General features: G+C 42.5%; 1 protein-coding gene across 1 annotated transcript in view; it reads left to right on the forward strand.

The window, feature by feature from the left end:
• LOC115330940 (venom metalloproteinase antarease-like TtrivMP_A) overlaps positions 1-17,738 on the forward strand; it is a 107,589-nt gene that overhangs the window by 58,460 nt on the left and 31,391 nt on the right. The window contains exons 10-11 of the mRNA XM_042293382.1: positions 8,176-8,287; positions 10,914-11,078. Coding sequence (XP_042149316.1) covers positions 8,176-8,287; positions 10,914-11,078 — 277 coding nt within the window. The remainder of the gene's footprint in view (positions 1-8,175; positions 8,288-10,913; positions 11,079-17,738) is intronic.

The following is a 17,738-nucleotide window of genomic DNA, read 5'->3' on the forward strand; positions in this document are numbered from 1 at the left end:
ACTTTCGCCCACAGCCTGCTTCCCTCAAAGAGGCCAAACGTAGGGCAGTGAACCTCTGTTCTACGATGTGTTGCCTCAGCTGGCCGCCAGCATCAAGAAAGCGGAAGGGTTGCACCTCCAGGTATTATTCTATGCCAAGACACAGAAGAAGGCCTGCCCCTTCCAGGCTATTGTCACGGAGCGAGATATTTTAGCGCCATATGGCTGCCTACCTCCAAAGGCACCTCTCCAGTTTAAACCACTTGCATCCGTTTCTGGTCCACAATTCTAAGGCAGTGGTGCAATCACTGCGGTTGGAGAAATATGGTCATTATAAGATTTTTAGTGTGGATGTTCAAGATCTTTTTTATTCCATCCCCCATCCACCTCTGCTTGCCGCGGTTCATTCGTGTATTCAAAGTAACGGCGAGCTCGCATTTCGAAATGCTACCGGCATCTCCATCGAGGACTTCCTAGAGCTTTTAATTTTCTATCTTAAGTCTACGTACATCGGATGGAGGGACGACCTTTACCTCCAGAAGTGAGGTGTATGTATTGGGTCGTGCGTTGCCCCTGTTCTTGGTGACATCTTCGTGTACAGGTTCCATCAAAGTATCCATGATTCCCTCAGTTCGCTGCCTGTACAAAAACTGTTTCGATATGTTGACGACGTTTTGATTGTGTACGAGACGGGGTGGAAGGTGATGTTGTACATCAGGTAGTCGAGACCTTCGTTAAGTTCTGTTGGGGAGTAATGTATACGTTCGAGAAACCCAAGGATGGGCCCCAGCAATTTTTAGATTTATCGCTATCGGCCCACACAAATCAACTATGCTGGTCGTACTCTCCCCGGTCAAAAAAGACCGTTGTGCCCTGCACATCCTCCCGCTCTCAGATCGTAAAAAGGGGCATAGCCATGTCCATTCTAGGCTCGGCCTTGGAAAAATCGTGTTTTTATACCGTAAAGGCCAGTTGTTCCTCTAAACTTAAACGCCTTAAGGCATACGGTTAGCCTCACGCAGTTGTAATAGAGGACATGGTGTCATTGCTGGAGAAGGTTAAAAGTGATAGTAGCAGCAGGACAAATATAGAAAAGAAGCGTCCAGTCGTAGACCCGTACCTGCATACACTGTCTCACAATTTAAAGCAAAACGCAAACAGGTATGATCTTCCCGTGAAACTTCGCCCCCCCCCCCCACCCCCACCCAAACGTTAGCCAAGATCTGCACAAATGTGGGCTACATCCTTGACAATTGTTCACGAGCCGAATGCCAAAAGAAGCACAAGAACATGTTTTTTACCTGCACGGACGGTGTAGCCTACAAGATCCCTCTGACGTGTGGCAGATGCTACATAGGCCAGACTGAACGATGCCTCAACGACCGGATACAGAACATTTCTATTCACTTCAATCCACCTGCCTACCCACTGTCGGCCCTGCCAGTGCACAGCTACTTTTGGTGAAACAACTGTCCTTGGCAGATTTCAATACAGGACTACTCATGAGATCCACGAGGCCTTTCAAATTCAGAAAAAAGGACACCAATGCGTCAGTCATCCGTCCCTATAACTGAGTGCTAAGGAGGTGTCTTCTTTGGACAACGCCTATTCGCAGTAACTTTGGCCGGCCAGGCGTGGAAGTGTCGTTTTCTACTTTTTTCTCTTTTCCCCTTTCTTTAATTCTCTTTTTTTATTATTTTCTTTTTTTTTAATTCTTTTTCAATCATGTACATATTTCTTCCCTTTCTTTTTCTTTTGTATTTTTTTCACTTCACGTGGGGTTCTATTTTCGTGGCTTCTTTTACCTCCTTTTCTCCTCTTTATAAATAAATTAGTTGGGAGTCAGCGTTCTTTTGTACTACTACTTGTCTCTTCCTCCGACGTTTTGTGCGCTGTTTTATCTTAGTACCACGCGATAGAGCAGATCGCATGTAGCGTCACTACTTCAGACAACAGTCAATAGATACCGTAAAGAGCAGGATAAAGCTCCTATCTTCGCTATTATTTCAGTTACAATAAGACGTTTCATGAAAACCAAGAGGACAAATAATTTTGGGACCTACACGCACCCACAAAAAAGGCGGAACGCATAAAAAACCTCTCATCAAAGAATGCCCAAGAGACACTGCACTCCTGAAAAAGATTAAACTTGCCTTGATATTTGATAAACCCGGAAAGCACGAGTGTGTGATTTGAATGCAGCGCGTCCTAATTCACCCATAGCTTCCGGTAACCAAACTTTATAAATTATAACGTGACGCTAATGCACGAATGAAATATTCTGTGTTCCCTGTATTTACTAGATTGAACAAACGAAGTTTATATTTTTTTAGAGAAAATTGGGGAAATACAAGTGCGGGAAGCATTTTATCAGACGGTTATAATGTAATTATTTGTGACTGTATCGTAAGTAATGTAAATAAATAATAGAATTATTAACGTGTATGAGCCGAATGATAATAAAAATAGAGAAGTGTCTTTTGAGAGTATTCTGCCTTACTTAGAATGTGAAAGAAAGTTGTACTGTTGGGTGACTTCAATTGCGTTTACGAAGCTACTGTTAGGGTTATCAATATTGAGCGGTATGATAGTTGCGCAAAATATTTAAAACAAATGACATCATATATTTAAAAGTAAATATTAGACAGAAGTTTGTCTGGCTGGGGAAATAATTATTAAAATATGACGACCACCAATGCCTAAATCAGGGGCCCAACGTTTCAAAACCGGTTCGACTTATTCAGGGTCGACAATGGAGGGAAGGAGCCGCAATCTTCTTTTTCCTCTATGACGGTGGCGAATGTGCACGATCCTATCATATTTTGTATTCATGATGTGGCGAACAATCAAAGAGGCAGTGCAAATTTGCGCTTTGCACATTTCCATTCGACGAGTGGTTCTCATCTTGACAGAATTTACGTGTCCATCGAAATATTGACTGGACATGAGAAATACGATATGTTTTCCTTTTTTAACACGCTTTAGTTTCTTTTTTATTGGTGGGCAACTTAAAAAAAGTTTAAGTTTTAGTGGGATGTGTGAAAGTTTAAAAACAGCATTCTGGAGGATGAGGTTAACGATGAAACAGTACATAAACTGATCAGCATGACACAGGGGGGCGACGGAAGCGCACCTGAAAAATTAAACAATCTTCAAAATGTTCGTTAAAACTTCGACCGTTCGAGCGCTCCAGTGGGTTAGTTTACTGGAAGAAAATCGACGATAATTTCTTTCTGGAAGACTTTGAGACAGTCCGTATATTCGAATGCGAATATCGGGGAAGGTTAGTGAAGGACATTAGGTTAGTAAAGAACAAGATTGTCACGAATGACAAATTATGAGGCGGCGAATAACTGAAGAAACTAAACGTCTTATAGCGAAATTGTGCCAAAACAAAAACAGAGAAAGGCTAGCGTCGCAGGCTTCGATGTCGGCGAAACAGCAGGATCGAGCGCTTGGGCGAGACTGGCTTTGGCTCGCCACGTGAAGCGCCTTATGTACACGCGTGGGCTTCTGGGATAATTGGCGTGGAAAATTCGACGCGTAGAACGTTCGGACTTAGAATAAGCAACATGTTCTTGAATTCACCAAAACATTAAACTGAAAGAATAAATAAAATACGAGTAACTCCCAGTAATTGAACCGTGGCTCTTCGCGCGGGAGGCAAGCAGGACAACCGGTAGTCCACGGTCGCGCTGCCTACTTGGCCAGCTGCGCGCGCGGCAATATCACGTACAGAAAGCATAAAAATATAGACCGTTTTCATGTGACGATTGTCGTGGTAAAATAAGACGTAGTTGGGTTGGCCGACGAAACCGAGAGTAAATTTTTATGCATAACAACAATAAAAACGTATAGCCAACGAAAACGTATAACTATTGGCACAAACCCATAGATATCTTGCGCCTTTTCATCGGCAAATAAAGTGATTTGCTGCATCGCCCCAACTCAGCTACATGAAAAGTAAACATGATGGCCACCGCGAAAAAAAAGTCTATAGAGGTGACTTTGCACGCGCTTGTGCCGAAAGATATACTTTGGATGAGCGTCCCACCAGAAAGCATTACCGTCTCAGTCTGGGCATGTAAAGAGAAGAAAACGTGCAACAGAAAAACAGGATGCATTGGTCATTCAAGTAGCGTTTACGAAGTCATTTAGAGAGCACCCGTTGAATGCTACACCAATCTCTTCCAGGGGAAGGGACATGAGAATGTCGCAAAGCTTCAAGTGTATCTGGCGGTTATGCGTATCCTTTATGACGAGATAAAGGAGAGGCTAAAAGGGCCATTAGGCGTGGCCGAAATTTCACCCGCAATCGATCGTTTTCCGACTAAACGCTCTCCAGGACCCAAGGATTTGACTGCGGAAATATATTAGAATTGCGAAAACGTCCTGGTTGGGTTCCTTCATCCAGTGGTACTTAAAGCACGCAAAACAAACTGCCAACCTCATTTATAAATAAAAGCGTGCTGTGCTAATCCCAAGTGTCGGTGATGATGAAAAGCTACAAAACTATAAAGACCTATCGACCAATAGCGGTCAGTAAAGTGGATCATATAGAATTGATTCAAATTTTCGCCAGAATATTACAGAAACGTTTTTGTGAAATAATCGTAGTGTACCAGACCTGATCCATTAAAGGAAGGTGTACTGTAGCAAACATTTACTTCGCAAACTGTATACTAGATTTGAGTGAAGAGTATCTGGATCAGGTGGAATTGCTTCAGACTTTTAACTTTAATAATAACTTTAACAATAACTTTATTTGTTTCCATCGATCATGATGGATGCACCAAAAAAAAAAAAAGAAAAAGCTGCCGTAGGCAGCTTGACTTCTTCTCGGGCCCTTGACAGTGCTAGAGCACAAGCATGCGGATAATCTGCCAAAGACAACTTATACAGTAGGTGCATCTCACGGACTGTGTATTGTATAAAACAAAACATTTAATCGCTTACAACACTTTCCTCAATGTCACCTTCAATCGCGTACAAATCTGTGTGTGGTATAAAATATTAAAACGTGCAAACGTGGGCGAATTTATTATGTGTTTTGTTCAAGTACCAGAGATCGGATGTACCACCCTGATTAACGGACGTACAATAGCGCGCAATAATGTATTGTTTGCCGTTAAACAAGCCCCCGCGATGTCACCTCTATTGTTTAGAATTTATAAAGAGGCTTTTTGTGAAAATGCCCTTAAGAACAATATATAGAGGGATCCAAGCTCCAAAGTAGAGAGAGATCAAACTGGTCGCGTATTCAGACGTCGAAGCCTTAGTTTATAAGGATTGGGCAATCATTTCAGAAGTGGCGGAGAAACTGAAATCATTTTATGAGCTATCAAGTGCGGCTGTCAAATGGGAAAACTGTTGTCGTCTTTGCCATAGAACTTGGGCTATGAAACCTGATATGTGCAATGGTACCACTTTTACGCCAACGCAAACTGAATATTCGGGAGTTCCGTCGCTGCGCAGTAGAGGACCGAATGTTTAGTGATCCACGGCTGTCCATAAATATGGGGGAGGTACGTTTTCTCAATATTTTGGCGCGCTACTGATTGTAGCGTCCTTTTAAATGTTGGGTATTGTGAAATGCTTTAAGTCGCAACGTGTACCACTGTGAATTTACAAAAGCTGCAGCGGGACTTTGCTGTTTTTATCTGGAGTTCTGGATGGGAAAAAAGTTGCCGCGCCACCCTATCTTATATCGTCGGAAAAGGAGGGCCTTTTTTGCATGTTTTTTTTTTATCATACGCAAACCATCTTGGAGCACGTGGAGCAAAAGCTCGCGCTGCAGAACCTAAGAGTCCTCAGATCAATCTCCACCCCTACCTGCTTCGATGTGGATGAGCATCGTACCGGCGCGCGGTCGTGCTTCACTACTGCGTGGTGCACGTTAAATACCCCAGACTAGCTGAGACACCAGAAGACCATTGAGGCTGACTAACTTCCGCTGTATAAACATACTCAACATTATTAATATTATTTTGATCAAACCATTCCCTTTCTGCGCGCTGTAATCCAGACCAGGTTGCCAGTAGAGAGTTTTTCTTTCGTTGTTTCTTCGTGATGGTGTAAGCAAAGCAGGATAGGTAGCCTTCTTCGCGAACTAATTGATGTATTTTATATTCTTGTCTGTGCGTTTTTGTCGTGTGTATTTCTCAAGCACCAAATAAAAGTGGTTAACTCGAGACCTTATTGAAACCGTGTTTCTTTTTCCGGGGTACCGTTCAGCGTTGCATATGTGCTGAGGGCATGACGTTATATTACGTGATAAAAATATGTTAATTCCACTTGCTCTAGCTACATCCTTCTTTAAACTACACACGGGTATATTTCCTGCAAAAACTTTCTTTACAGGAGAAATATATGAACGCCGTGGGGTGTCCACTGTTTTTTTATGCAAGACACCTTAAGCCCTGAAACGCATATATTTCAAATGCAGGGACGCATTTCTTTTTTTCTGGGATGTCCTCAAGCAAACTACTAAACAAACAACCTTCCGACGACACCACACGGAATTAGGTTCTTTCCCGTAGAAAAACAGCTTGAAATATGTATTGATCATTTCATAATCCTGGGCCTCCGTGCCATATTTTTTTAGTAGATGGCCGTACCTATTGCTAAAGTAGATGCACTACACGAGAGGCTGTATTTTACTGAAACTGCAGGCAGTGTAATAAGTGCGTATGCGGCCTTATTTCGCCCACATGAATAGGTACACCGTTTGGGTAGCCTTGAACCTTTTGGAGAAAAAAATATCTTCATGTGCGCGTTGTTTGTCGCGAAAATAACTTTATCATTTAAAGCGTTTGATACTTTTGTAAAAAAGAAAAAAAAAAGCTTTATCGGCGGGTTTGGATTTCGGCCGAGGTGCGCAATCAGACGGAGGCTAATTGTGAAGGTGTACTGTAACCGAGATCTAGGTTGCACGATCGTAAATGTTCGAGTGTTATTTGCAAAACTGACCCAACCTAGTATCAAGTCTGCGCAATGCGTACCTTGGAACAAAATGAGTCAGCGCATTAGATAACAACCGAACGCAAATGTGAGAACCAGCCTTAAGACCATGTCAGTCGCATATTACTGCAAGGGTAACTGCACTCTCTTATTTGAATAGCCGTCAAGTAGCGTCCAGAAAGTGTCAATTTAATGCCGCAACAAAGGCCTTTCAGTTGATCGCCACTGTTTCAGTTTCTTTCCCCAAGCAGTCAAAGTTTACGATCCCCCAAAAAACACAAGAAGGACATGGTTCAACGTATCTTTATTACGAAGTGTTCTTTAAGCATTACAGATTTGTTTCGAAAATAACCGCAAAACCTACACTTATGCGGTTTGCGCAGGTGAGTAATACGGCTAGGGGGACATAATATAGGGGGAAAATCGTAGTGATCAGTCGGTTAGTTAAGCAATATTTGTTAATTACCTTCTATAATTAGTGAATTTTAATTAGACTCCACTTAGAAACTTGCCGAGCATCATCGAAAACAACTAGATCAACTCTTTTTAGAAGGGTATAACGCAGGGGCAGCATATGGCGTTGCATAAAAACGCTCCATTTGCACGCAATTCTAACTTTAGGTTTCTTATTGGAGCGCATCTCTGCGCCCGCTTTCCTGCTCTGCAGTGGCTGCGACGCACAACACACGTGCGCCGAACTTCCCTCCATCCTACGAGGGAAGCGAGGGACTGACTTCGCGGCGCGACCACTGAGGAGCAGGATCGAAGGGGCAGAGATGCGCTCCGATAAGAAACCGGAATCTAAAAACGCGTTTATATCAAGCGCTTTTTCAAAACGCCGTAAAACGCTGCCCCTGTCTTATTTCTTCCTAAAAAGAGTTGATTTAGTGGTTTCCGATGATGAACAGTAAGTTTCTGATTGGAACCTTATGTCTAATTTCACGCTTTAAAAAGTTAACTAACAAATTATACTCAATTAGGAGACTGAATGTAACGATTTTCTCCCCCCCCCCCCCCGTATGTCCCCCTGGCAGTATAAGTCACCTGCACATAGAGCGTAAATGCAGCTTTCACAGCTTTTTTTTAAACAAATCTGTAAATTAAAAAAAACACCCTCTATTTCTTCTTACAGCTCGCTAAGATGATCACTGAAATATGTTTTGCCTCGGAGACTTGGCAAAAAAACTTAAACAAGCCTGTGTTTTTTTTTCGTTCTTTTTTTTTTCTTTCGCTTAGGTCTCGCATATCTTAACGGACTCTGCACACAACAATCGCGTTTCGGTATAGTGGAAGATTACGCTCATACGTACTTCATGGTTTCCACCGCTGCCCACGAAATGGGACACATGTAAGTCTTTTTGCAAGATTATCTTAGAGTTCTGTTCACTGGTAAAGAATTCTTAAAAGAAGAGTTTTGTGAATGATGCGTAAGAACAATTATTAACTAAGAATAAAAAGTAGTATTTTTATATTAATTTTTATCTACTTGTTTTTTATATGAAATTGAGTATTGCAGAACCCACCTTTAGGTTAATTGAAACGGTATGTCGGTATGTAGAAACTTCCCTACCGGACGAATTTAATGCTCCGGTGAGTCTCATAGTCGATATTGCTATAAGACAGACTCTTATGAATAAAATTTAAAAGTCATGTAGTTGTATCTGTGCTTACCGGTTATTAATACGTCAAGACAATCATTTTTATCTAATAAACTATTCTACATACAATACTTCACGAGTTTTTATATATATAAAAATATAACATTTATAATATATTGAATCAAAATATCGCCACATAAAAATAATAGCCAAAACAAAATGTCCTATATGAGCCAGCTGAGGGCACATCGTGGTAGAAAATCAAAACGAAACGTCAAAATAAAAATTAACTTAGAGCGGGTTGATAAAGATGATTTGAAAAAACACTGAATAAAACATGTAGGAACGAGGACGAACAGTAGCGCTAGTTCTTTAAGCAAGCAACAGACATTTAATGATGCCACCATCATTGACATAAGCCCTTGCATTCCCTGCCCCATGAAACTCCTCGGAAAGGAAAAAAAGTCCTTCAGAAAAACAAAAGGAAACCCGTGAGAAATAAGAGTCTGTTAAGGCAGATGAGAAAAGGAACAATGTAAGCGAACTGCTCAGTTATCAGAAGAGAAAGAAAAGGAATCAGAACGGAAGAAAGATTTATAAATATTACTTGAAAACGAGAGACAGAAGTCAAACTCTTAAAACCAAAAATGGCCAGATTACTAATACCCCGTCATAATACTTGTGCTTTTTAGAACTCTTAAATTTATAGTAAATTTCACTTTCCTTCACCAATTGCCTTTCTTTCTCCCTTCCAGAATGTTGAAATCTTTAGGGATGATTATTATTATTTGTGTATTTTATGCTGTAGCTAAGTGAAAGAAGTTGTGTTTTCGTCCCCATTCTCCATGTTTTTATCCCTTCATGAATTCGTATAAATGGAAAAATATGAAAAACTAAGAGGAAAGGGAGGGAATAGCTTACACCTACCAGATAAAGTTTATTTCTATCTTGGATAACCTTAGAGAAGGTGAGACAAGCGTCTCATCATCACCGGCCATCCTGTCGGATTAAATTATTTATCTTCCCAAGTCTGTCTTTTTATTTCCCGATAGCTTCGGCTCATAGTTCGAACAAATACGGCTCTGGTCCACCATTGGCTGAAGAGTGTCACTGGATACTCATTTTACTTCGAGAAAGTGGTCTCTGAGACGAGTATTGATGCATCTGTCAATAGTGCTGGGGCCACCATTCTCATAGTGTTCATGACTATAGAACATTTTAGTTGTTTAGAAACATAAACTGCCGCTTACGTTCCAAGCGACTTCCGGTTACTCCGTTTTTCGCAAGCCTGTCGATCTTGCTCGCGTTATCACTGCAAGGAAGCGTAACTTCTAACCGGACAACAAAGTCGGAGAATATTTAACGAGGGACTTCGACTGTAGAATTTAACATATCGGGGGACGCAAGTTGCTGTAGAAGAATATTCAAAAACTTTTACCAGATCTCACGCCTCTGCGTTTTCTCTTTTGGGCGTTTTTTTGGAGAACTGTCGGTTTAACGTTTCATCGATATTTCGAGCAGCGGTGCTAAGGTGGGCTTTGACCATTCTTTTTGTAAACCGGAAGTTCTCTGGGACGTCAAAGACTGGAGCACCGCCTGGTGGCGTCTGCCATGAAAAGGCTCCATACGCCAATGCGCGGTGCTGACGTCACGGCGATGCGGTGGCACTGCTCTTGGCAGGGCGCATGCGCAGACGCTCCACTTCACGCGAGTCTGGTTTCTGCGCACGCGCAGTGCCCACACCTCGCGCGGGATTGTTCGGAAACTGCGCGTCGGCCTACACGCGTCTTGTGTTTGTCCCCTCTTTGTACCCTCTGTCTTGGTGTTTAGAAACGTTCAAATTTAACCATGTCGCCTGCTTCAGCACGCTGTCACCCTTCCAATATTTACGAGCACTCAACCCAGCGTGCGAACTCCTCAGCCCAGTACGTGCATATTCGTAGCTTGGGAATGCGAGCGAATCACGCGCAAACGCACAAACACTGAAAAGGGAACCGGCCAGAAGCGATGTGTAATCTATGATGACAATACGCAGAAAAGGGATGAGATAAATGTCAAATGAAACAGGTTTGTTTTAATTGTGCGTGATTGATATCGATGTGTTAAATATAAATATATGCGAAAGGTTAAAAAGAATAAGGTGACAGAGATAACATTTTAACAATGCAGCACGGCGTAACAACAGCCGTCTTGGTGCTTAATCAGAATAGAGAAATAACTATATTTTTAGAATAGATAAAACTTCTATGTTTTGGTGCGATGGAAATGCAGAAATGTATTTACTAACATATTGTTCCCGTGATACACCTGCTTGTGGGAGTGTGAATTTTGCGTTGTTCACACTTCACAGTCCTCAGCGGCATTTGTCATTCACAGACTCGGAATGCCTCACGATGGGAAAATTCCATCCTACCATGTTCCAAACGTGACATGGGAACGATGTTCGGCGGCGTGGGGATATCTCATGGCACCTTCACTTGGCGGCAAAAATGAAGGTTTTTTTTCACACTGTTCTCTGCAACACATGAGGGTTTTTGTAGGGTAAGTAACGTTCCTCTTATTGGCATACGTTTTAGAGAATGTATTTTTCTCTACGTCCTGAAACTGCCTTCGCTTAAAAATTAAAATAAAATCTAAGGGCAAAAACTATCAGAAACATTAAGGCAGCGGATCAAAAATATTCAAACCAATGTGTACGCATTTTAAGGTATTTAGCGAACAATGTTGGGAGAAGAAGAACCGGACAGAAAAGAGCGCCCTTCTTTGTCCTGTTCTTCTCTCGACTTTGTGCGCTAAATACTTAAATATGTTAGACTACCAAGTAGCACAGATGTCAATTTTACTACAATGTGTACGCGACTTGAATTTTTTTTTTTGTCTCTGTCTAGACTTTGCAAAACGTGGCCTTCTATCTATACTTCATATATTCGCAGGTCAGAGCGCAGTCAAACGCTAGAATACAGTAAACCACAGACGCGTACACTTAACCGGTAAGTTGATGCGAAATCACCGAAATCGCCGAACTCGATTACTTGAGCCGGGAAGGACATGGCACAAAAAGGGAAAGAACGGCGTGACGTTGCACTCGTAGCGTTGTTGAAGTGGCCCTGTAGACTCGTGGCGTCGACTTCGCTCTGACCTTATGTCAAACGATCTATAAAGATATTTTAAACACACTCATCACTTTGATCCCTCGTTACACGAGGGGAGTATAACAGAGAAAGTCAAAAGTCAGCGCTAAATGAACAGAAGTTGGGGTGTAGGAATACAGCTTAAAATCGTAGAACACAGCGTTATTCCAAATTTGAACACTCCAAAAAAAAAAGAAAGCAGTTCATTTTACCACGCAGCCAGTGGTCTCGGGTGCTGCTGGACACCCCCTGCCCGAGGGCAGAGACTCGTTGGGTCACTGGTCTGTCTCGCGTGCAAAGTCGTAGCAAGCCACCATATTTCTTTACGTGACGTACACAGGGAATCTGCATAGTAGCAGGTTGCTCACTGCCTATTGAAAGCAGGTCCTGCGAAGTATGGGACATGATAACCTCTTTGAATGCCTCTGGCCCATGCTCATTCTTTTTCAAATCTAGTACTCAAACGCAACCATAATTATCCTTTTGAAATCAGCATCTGCATGTATGTCGTCACTGTGTTTCCCTCTGACAACCCCGGTGCATTTGTACGCCCTGTAATAATAATTAACATGTAAACTAAGGGTATGCACACGCCCTATTCGCCGTACTGAGGTAGCCTAAATTTGCTCTGATTTCTCACTTTATAATTTCAAAGTCACAAAACTGAGGCAACATGCTTTTGAAGGTTCTGTTAGTACTTATACATCATAGAAGAGTTAAAACATATTTTATATGACTTGTAAAATAATCGCATTTAGTAAAATGGCGCTATTTCAGCGTTTATTATTTTCTTACCGTTAACCAGGAAACCAATATGTAGAGCAGCGATTAAAAACATATATATGTAGCAACACGCTGGCAGCGTTTGAAAACTCTAGCATGTATAGATGCGAAAAAAAAAAAACATCCGCGTTATTGCGCATTGTGCCGTATTTGCGAGTAGTTTTTGCTAACTCACAGCGCCAATACTCCACGCTAATTAATTTGACTCGATTTCTTCTAAGCTTAGTTTGTTATTAAATATTTCTGGACCCGTAGCCGCAGCAGTTGTTTTGGGGGAGTTGCCCAAAATGGCAAATTTGCCAAATCCGCAAAAAACCGCTTCGGTTTGAGTTCGCTTAATATTTTTTTTCCGAGATAAAATCAAAAGTTTTCGCAAGACAAAATTTGTTTTTGTTTTTCTCGTCATTGAATCAACCATATATATATATATTTTTTTTTTCCAAAATTCAATATTATAACCGCGCACGTTCGGCCGAACTTATCCGAAAACAATCTATAGAGAGTTTGGGAGGCGCGAAGCTGAGAAAAAGTAGTTATTAAAAAAAATTTGCTTCACTTTTATATCAATTATCGTTCAAGAGAAGGTAGCGTTAAATTCAAAGACAAAGGACACCGAAGTCCAGTACTTCGCCTTCTAGTTTGTTCAAATTATTATAGAAAATGCTGATATATCTTCAGGTTCACCATTTGTTTTCTTACTTTAATATGACATAAAATTGGCTTAACAAACCAATAGGTTTGGCTGCTAGTAACTGTAAAGGTACGCCAGAACATTTTTTTTTGCAGATTTCTGCAGTTAAACTTTTAATCTTGAATCTCACCTTTCTCTTCAAACTGAAAGTCTGTTCTAGCAACACTGAACGTGTGAAATAAATGGCAGGAATTGTTACCCTCTGTAGATTGGAGAGATGTTTTTCGCCTGATTAAAATTAAATTAACTTATTATTGTGTAAGTAATGCTGTCGAAGCTCACTCCATCTCCTTCTCAGCAGTAGGAACAATTATTCTCAACATACTCTCTTTCATATACAGCGAGTTCGAGCTTACCAGTGACTTCATGCCACTGAGAGTTGGAAAATTTTTTTTAATGCTTTAGCATCGGCTTCAGTTGTCATTTTCTCAGTAGGTATTTAGAATTTAGAGATACTAAATAGCATATTTGAAAGAGTACGTTTCTGGTATATAGAAAATGCAGTTAATTTTAGTCGGCTGCGTAAATTAACTGAATGAGCTACAATCAATGTGAAAATGTTTCAGTCAATGTGCAGTTGGTACAGAAAGTAACCCTAGTGTTGGTGCAGCGTTCTTAAGTGTCTGTGGTTTCCGTGTATGCCTTTGGTGCAGGACGGGGATTCCACTCTTCCGATAACCCTGGTAAACACGGATCATAAAAAAAAACAAAAGAAAAAAAACATTAGTTTTACAGGCTGTAGTTATCAACCCATGAATATAACTTAACCGCGGTGAAACGTACTGCTGAGGTAAATAATATTTCCACGTAAAGGTGAAGCAGATTATATGATTTGCGTTTTTGAAAGACACGAGTGATTTTACGGCGCTATGATAGAGATAACATTAAGCGCTAACTTCTCATTCTACAGCGCTCTAATTGCGGACATAGCTTAAAGGGGCACTCAAGTGTTTTTTGAGTTCGTGTTTTGATGATGACAACTGAATCTAGACACCCTACGTATCCCTAAAACCAAAAAAATATTGTCACACGGTGAATATATCTTTAATAAAAATGCAATTGAATGCCGCCAAACCTCGGATCCATGCGAAAACGAAACCACTCTCATTGGTCACCACTCGCATATCAAAACGATCTCGGGCCAAAGGCGTTAGACGATGTTCCGTCGCACAGTGATTCCAAGGTAGCCGCACCGGTCGAACCTCTTTGTTATTCGAGCTTCGATCATGAAGGAGTTCTTTACGCTCGAGGACCTGACGCCGTTAGAGGTTGAAATTCTTCGGCGGACAGCCGACCTGGGGATGATTTTCTATGACGCCACTCCTACGTGCGATGTGGACGATAGCAGCGCTTCGGAATCGTGTTCGGGTTTCGAGGACGACGAAACGCAGACCTTTTCGGGTATTCTTTGATTTCCGGTTGGGGCAAGTCGTGAGCAAACCAACATTTGGCATCGCAGTGTAACCTCTAGTGCGTGATGTCAAAGGATGTCGCCACGTTGACTTTCGCCTCGAGAGGACGGCAGGCTGGTTCACACATGTGCAACGAGCGCGTTACCTACGACTGCGTCCGTTGCAACCGGAGCGACCAGAACGACCGCTCTGCGCCGTGCGTACACACACCTGCAACCACTGCAACAAGCGCAGCGGGTCGTCAGCACAGCGACCGCTTCTATGCCGCCGTCAGCTGTTTCAGCGGCACCTCTAAAAAGGGGACGCACTGCCACTCAATGCCGTAACAGATTATAGACAGACAGTTTTCTATAGCCTGAAGTGTTATTATTTTTTCGTGATAGGCTTCCAGGGTACAGTGGATGAAAAGAAAAAAGAAAAGAAAACGATTCAGTACGCCGTCTCGGACGATCGCGACTCTAATACACGACTTTGCCAATAGTACAAATATCGCCACACGCCTTTTCTACGATTATGAAAGACGATGTAATCTTAGCAGCGATATAGCAACGTAGAAATATGATTTCGTGATCATAGAGACGTTGCGATCGTTCAGGATTGCTAACACTAATCACTTTTCTCCGGTGATGAAAACGCGTGAAAATTCGCATCCTATATACGGTACGCGCCAGTAATACCTTGAACTTGGGCACACGCATGAAATGCACCAAATAAGAAATCCGGTCGATGTGCGAGGAAACAAATGCTTAGAAAGCACCACTGTAGTCGAAGTAAACAAACACGACGGCACGTGCGTTTCTGCTGTCTTGAGAGTGCCGCCACGACATCGTCGCACGAGTAGGTGGATTTTCCCTTCTAGTACGTGCTGTGTTATAATAGCGACACAGGACGACAATTCACAGTCAAATATAGCGTTTTTACGCGGAACGATGAGCTTTCGCCATGCCGTTCACGTCGACGATCACCACCGACGCTATGTTTGCAGATAGAAGGAGCCGGCTCGGCGACCGGCACCACCGGCATGCAACGCGCGCAACCAGTTCTCCTGGACCTGTGATTGGTCTGTCACTGCAATTGTTTCCAACGCAGCGGGAAAAGTTGGGCTCGTTCCAACTCCTTGCGTCGTGAACGACACATGCGTGCGTCCCTCCGTCGCTATAGCAATCGACGGTTGCAGACCTTTGCAACCGTCGGTTGCAACGGTCGTTTCGGTTGTTCCAGTTGTTGTGGTCGCTATGGACGCATGTGTGCGAACGGGCCCACGAACGCACTTCCCGAAAACACGGAGGGAGAGAGTTCATGACACGGTGGGCTTCCGCGCATCCCGAGGGAACGGGAAATTCACCCCCCGCGGAGGAAGGCAAGGAAAAAACGTGTTCCCTTGTTTGTGAAACGATAATTGCAGTATCGCGTGTTCTAAACTAGAACAATTTTACGTCTTGTGAAATTATCATGCACAACATATCTTAACGAACTGAAAATTGTTTCTTTAGCGAAACTTTACAAAGGGCGCCAAAAATTTTCAAACATACGATAATTTCATTGGTCGGCGCAGGAACAGAAAAGAATCCGCACCTATATTGATCCTGCGTGATTAATAGGCGGTTCTGCCTCCTAAAACTGAAGATACTCATTCACTGACACTTCCTTAACACCATCGCACCAAAAAGTAGCTTCCCCAAAAACCTCTTGAGTGCCCCTTCAAGTGGTGAAAAGAATCTCCTGCCCACTTATGGCCACAGTTCAGTTAGAACAAGAGAGCGCGAAAAATACAGATTTATTTGTAACTATTGGTAGCGAGTTAATTAAACTTTCTTGACTTTACGTGTCCCAAACATATTTGACATGATGTGAAATGTTTAAAAAAATAGGCATCTCGTATAAAATGAAGCCTAGAAACGAATGTAGGAATGTGCTTTCGAGGAATCACGTTGCTTCGGTATCATGTTCCTTTGCAATACTAATTATATTGAAATTCAAAGTAAAATTAAAGCACAAATTAAACTTTTATTTCAATTCAAATTAGGGATATTTTCGTCTCTACAAGGGTGCATAAAATGCGCTTGGATGAATTGCCAACATACGTTGATTAGTCAAGGCCCACTCACGTTTTGGTGAATATCTAGAGACAATTAAAAAAGTAAAATAAAATTAAGTGCAGTCGCCCAGAATAATAAAAATGAAACCACAAAACTAGCGAATGTGGGAACAGGTCGCGATTACCGCGGGTCGTTTCGATAAATTCCTCCGTCGATGCCAATGATGGACTTCCTTGTCTCACTCTTGAATATTGGCGAGGAGATCGAATTATAAGGGGTGCTCTGACCCGTTTGTTGTCTCCACACCTCTGTGTTTACCAAACAAAAGGTCCGTGGACATGCCCACAGGCTTTGTGGGCATGCTCACGTTTTAACGCAAAAATATTAACAATAGACGAGGTGCCGTTTATTCTTAGTGTCAGATCTCTCCCGAAGACAGTCGTCAGAGAATGCGAGCTTGACCCCTTTCGGCTTTCGTGCTGGGCATACGCACCGTGCATTGTTCATGCAGGCCGGAGGGGTAACAAAAGAGCCCCCCTCCCCCCGGAGAACACCAACTCCAGCCGAACGCTGACTCGGCATTCGGCTTGGTCACCCGACGTCTGAGTGATTGTTATTTGTTGTCCCCATAAGCTTAGCTCTAAAGTTAGCTGATTAGGGGGCCACGGTCTGATCTCCTCCTCAATTGCGGAAGAAAGGACACAGGTAAGGGCAGAGTCCAAGAGCGTTCAATGGACACTCTTAAATACACTCAGCTATATCTCCATGCAAAATTCCCCCCTGCGCCGCTAAGCTAAGACATGGCGTTCCGGAAAGCAAAAGATCAAGGAAGTATCGGGGAGGTCACCGAAACCTTTCCCCTTTCGATGTCGCCGGACGAGTCCCCCTCCCGAAAGCGGGAAAAGAAGAGACGAAACCTCCTCCCATGTTACGAGTCATTCGCATCCGGAAAAGAGTGAGAGGGGGCACTTCGCTTTTCGAAACAGTCGGAGCTCACAACGAAGGAGGTCGAGCGTTCCGACCCGCGCCCGTTATCACAGCCATCGGGGAATGGAGGTCAAAGGAATCCCCAAGAAGTTGTTTTGGGCATACCACATCAATAAATGCTAGACAGTAAAACGTTACAATCGTTGTACGCAAAGAGG

Source organism: Ixodes scapularis, unplaced genomic scaffold (assembly GCF_016920785.2).
Source record: "Ixodes scapularis isolate PalLabHiFi unplaced genomic scaffold, ASM1692078v2 PGA_scaffold4__175_contigs__length_147842914, whole genome shotgun sequence".
Taxonomy (NCBI): domain Eukaryota; kingdom Metazoa; phylum Arthropoda; class Arachnida; order Ixodida; family Ixodidae; genus Ixodes; species Ixodes scapularis.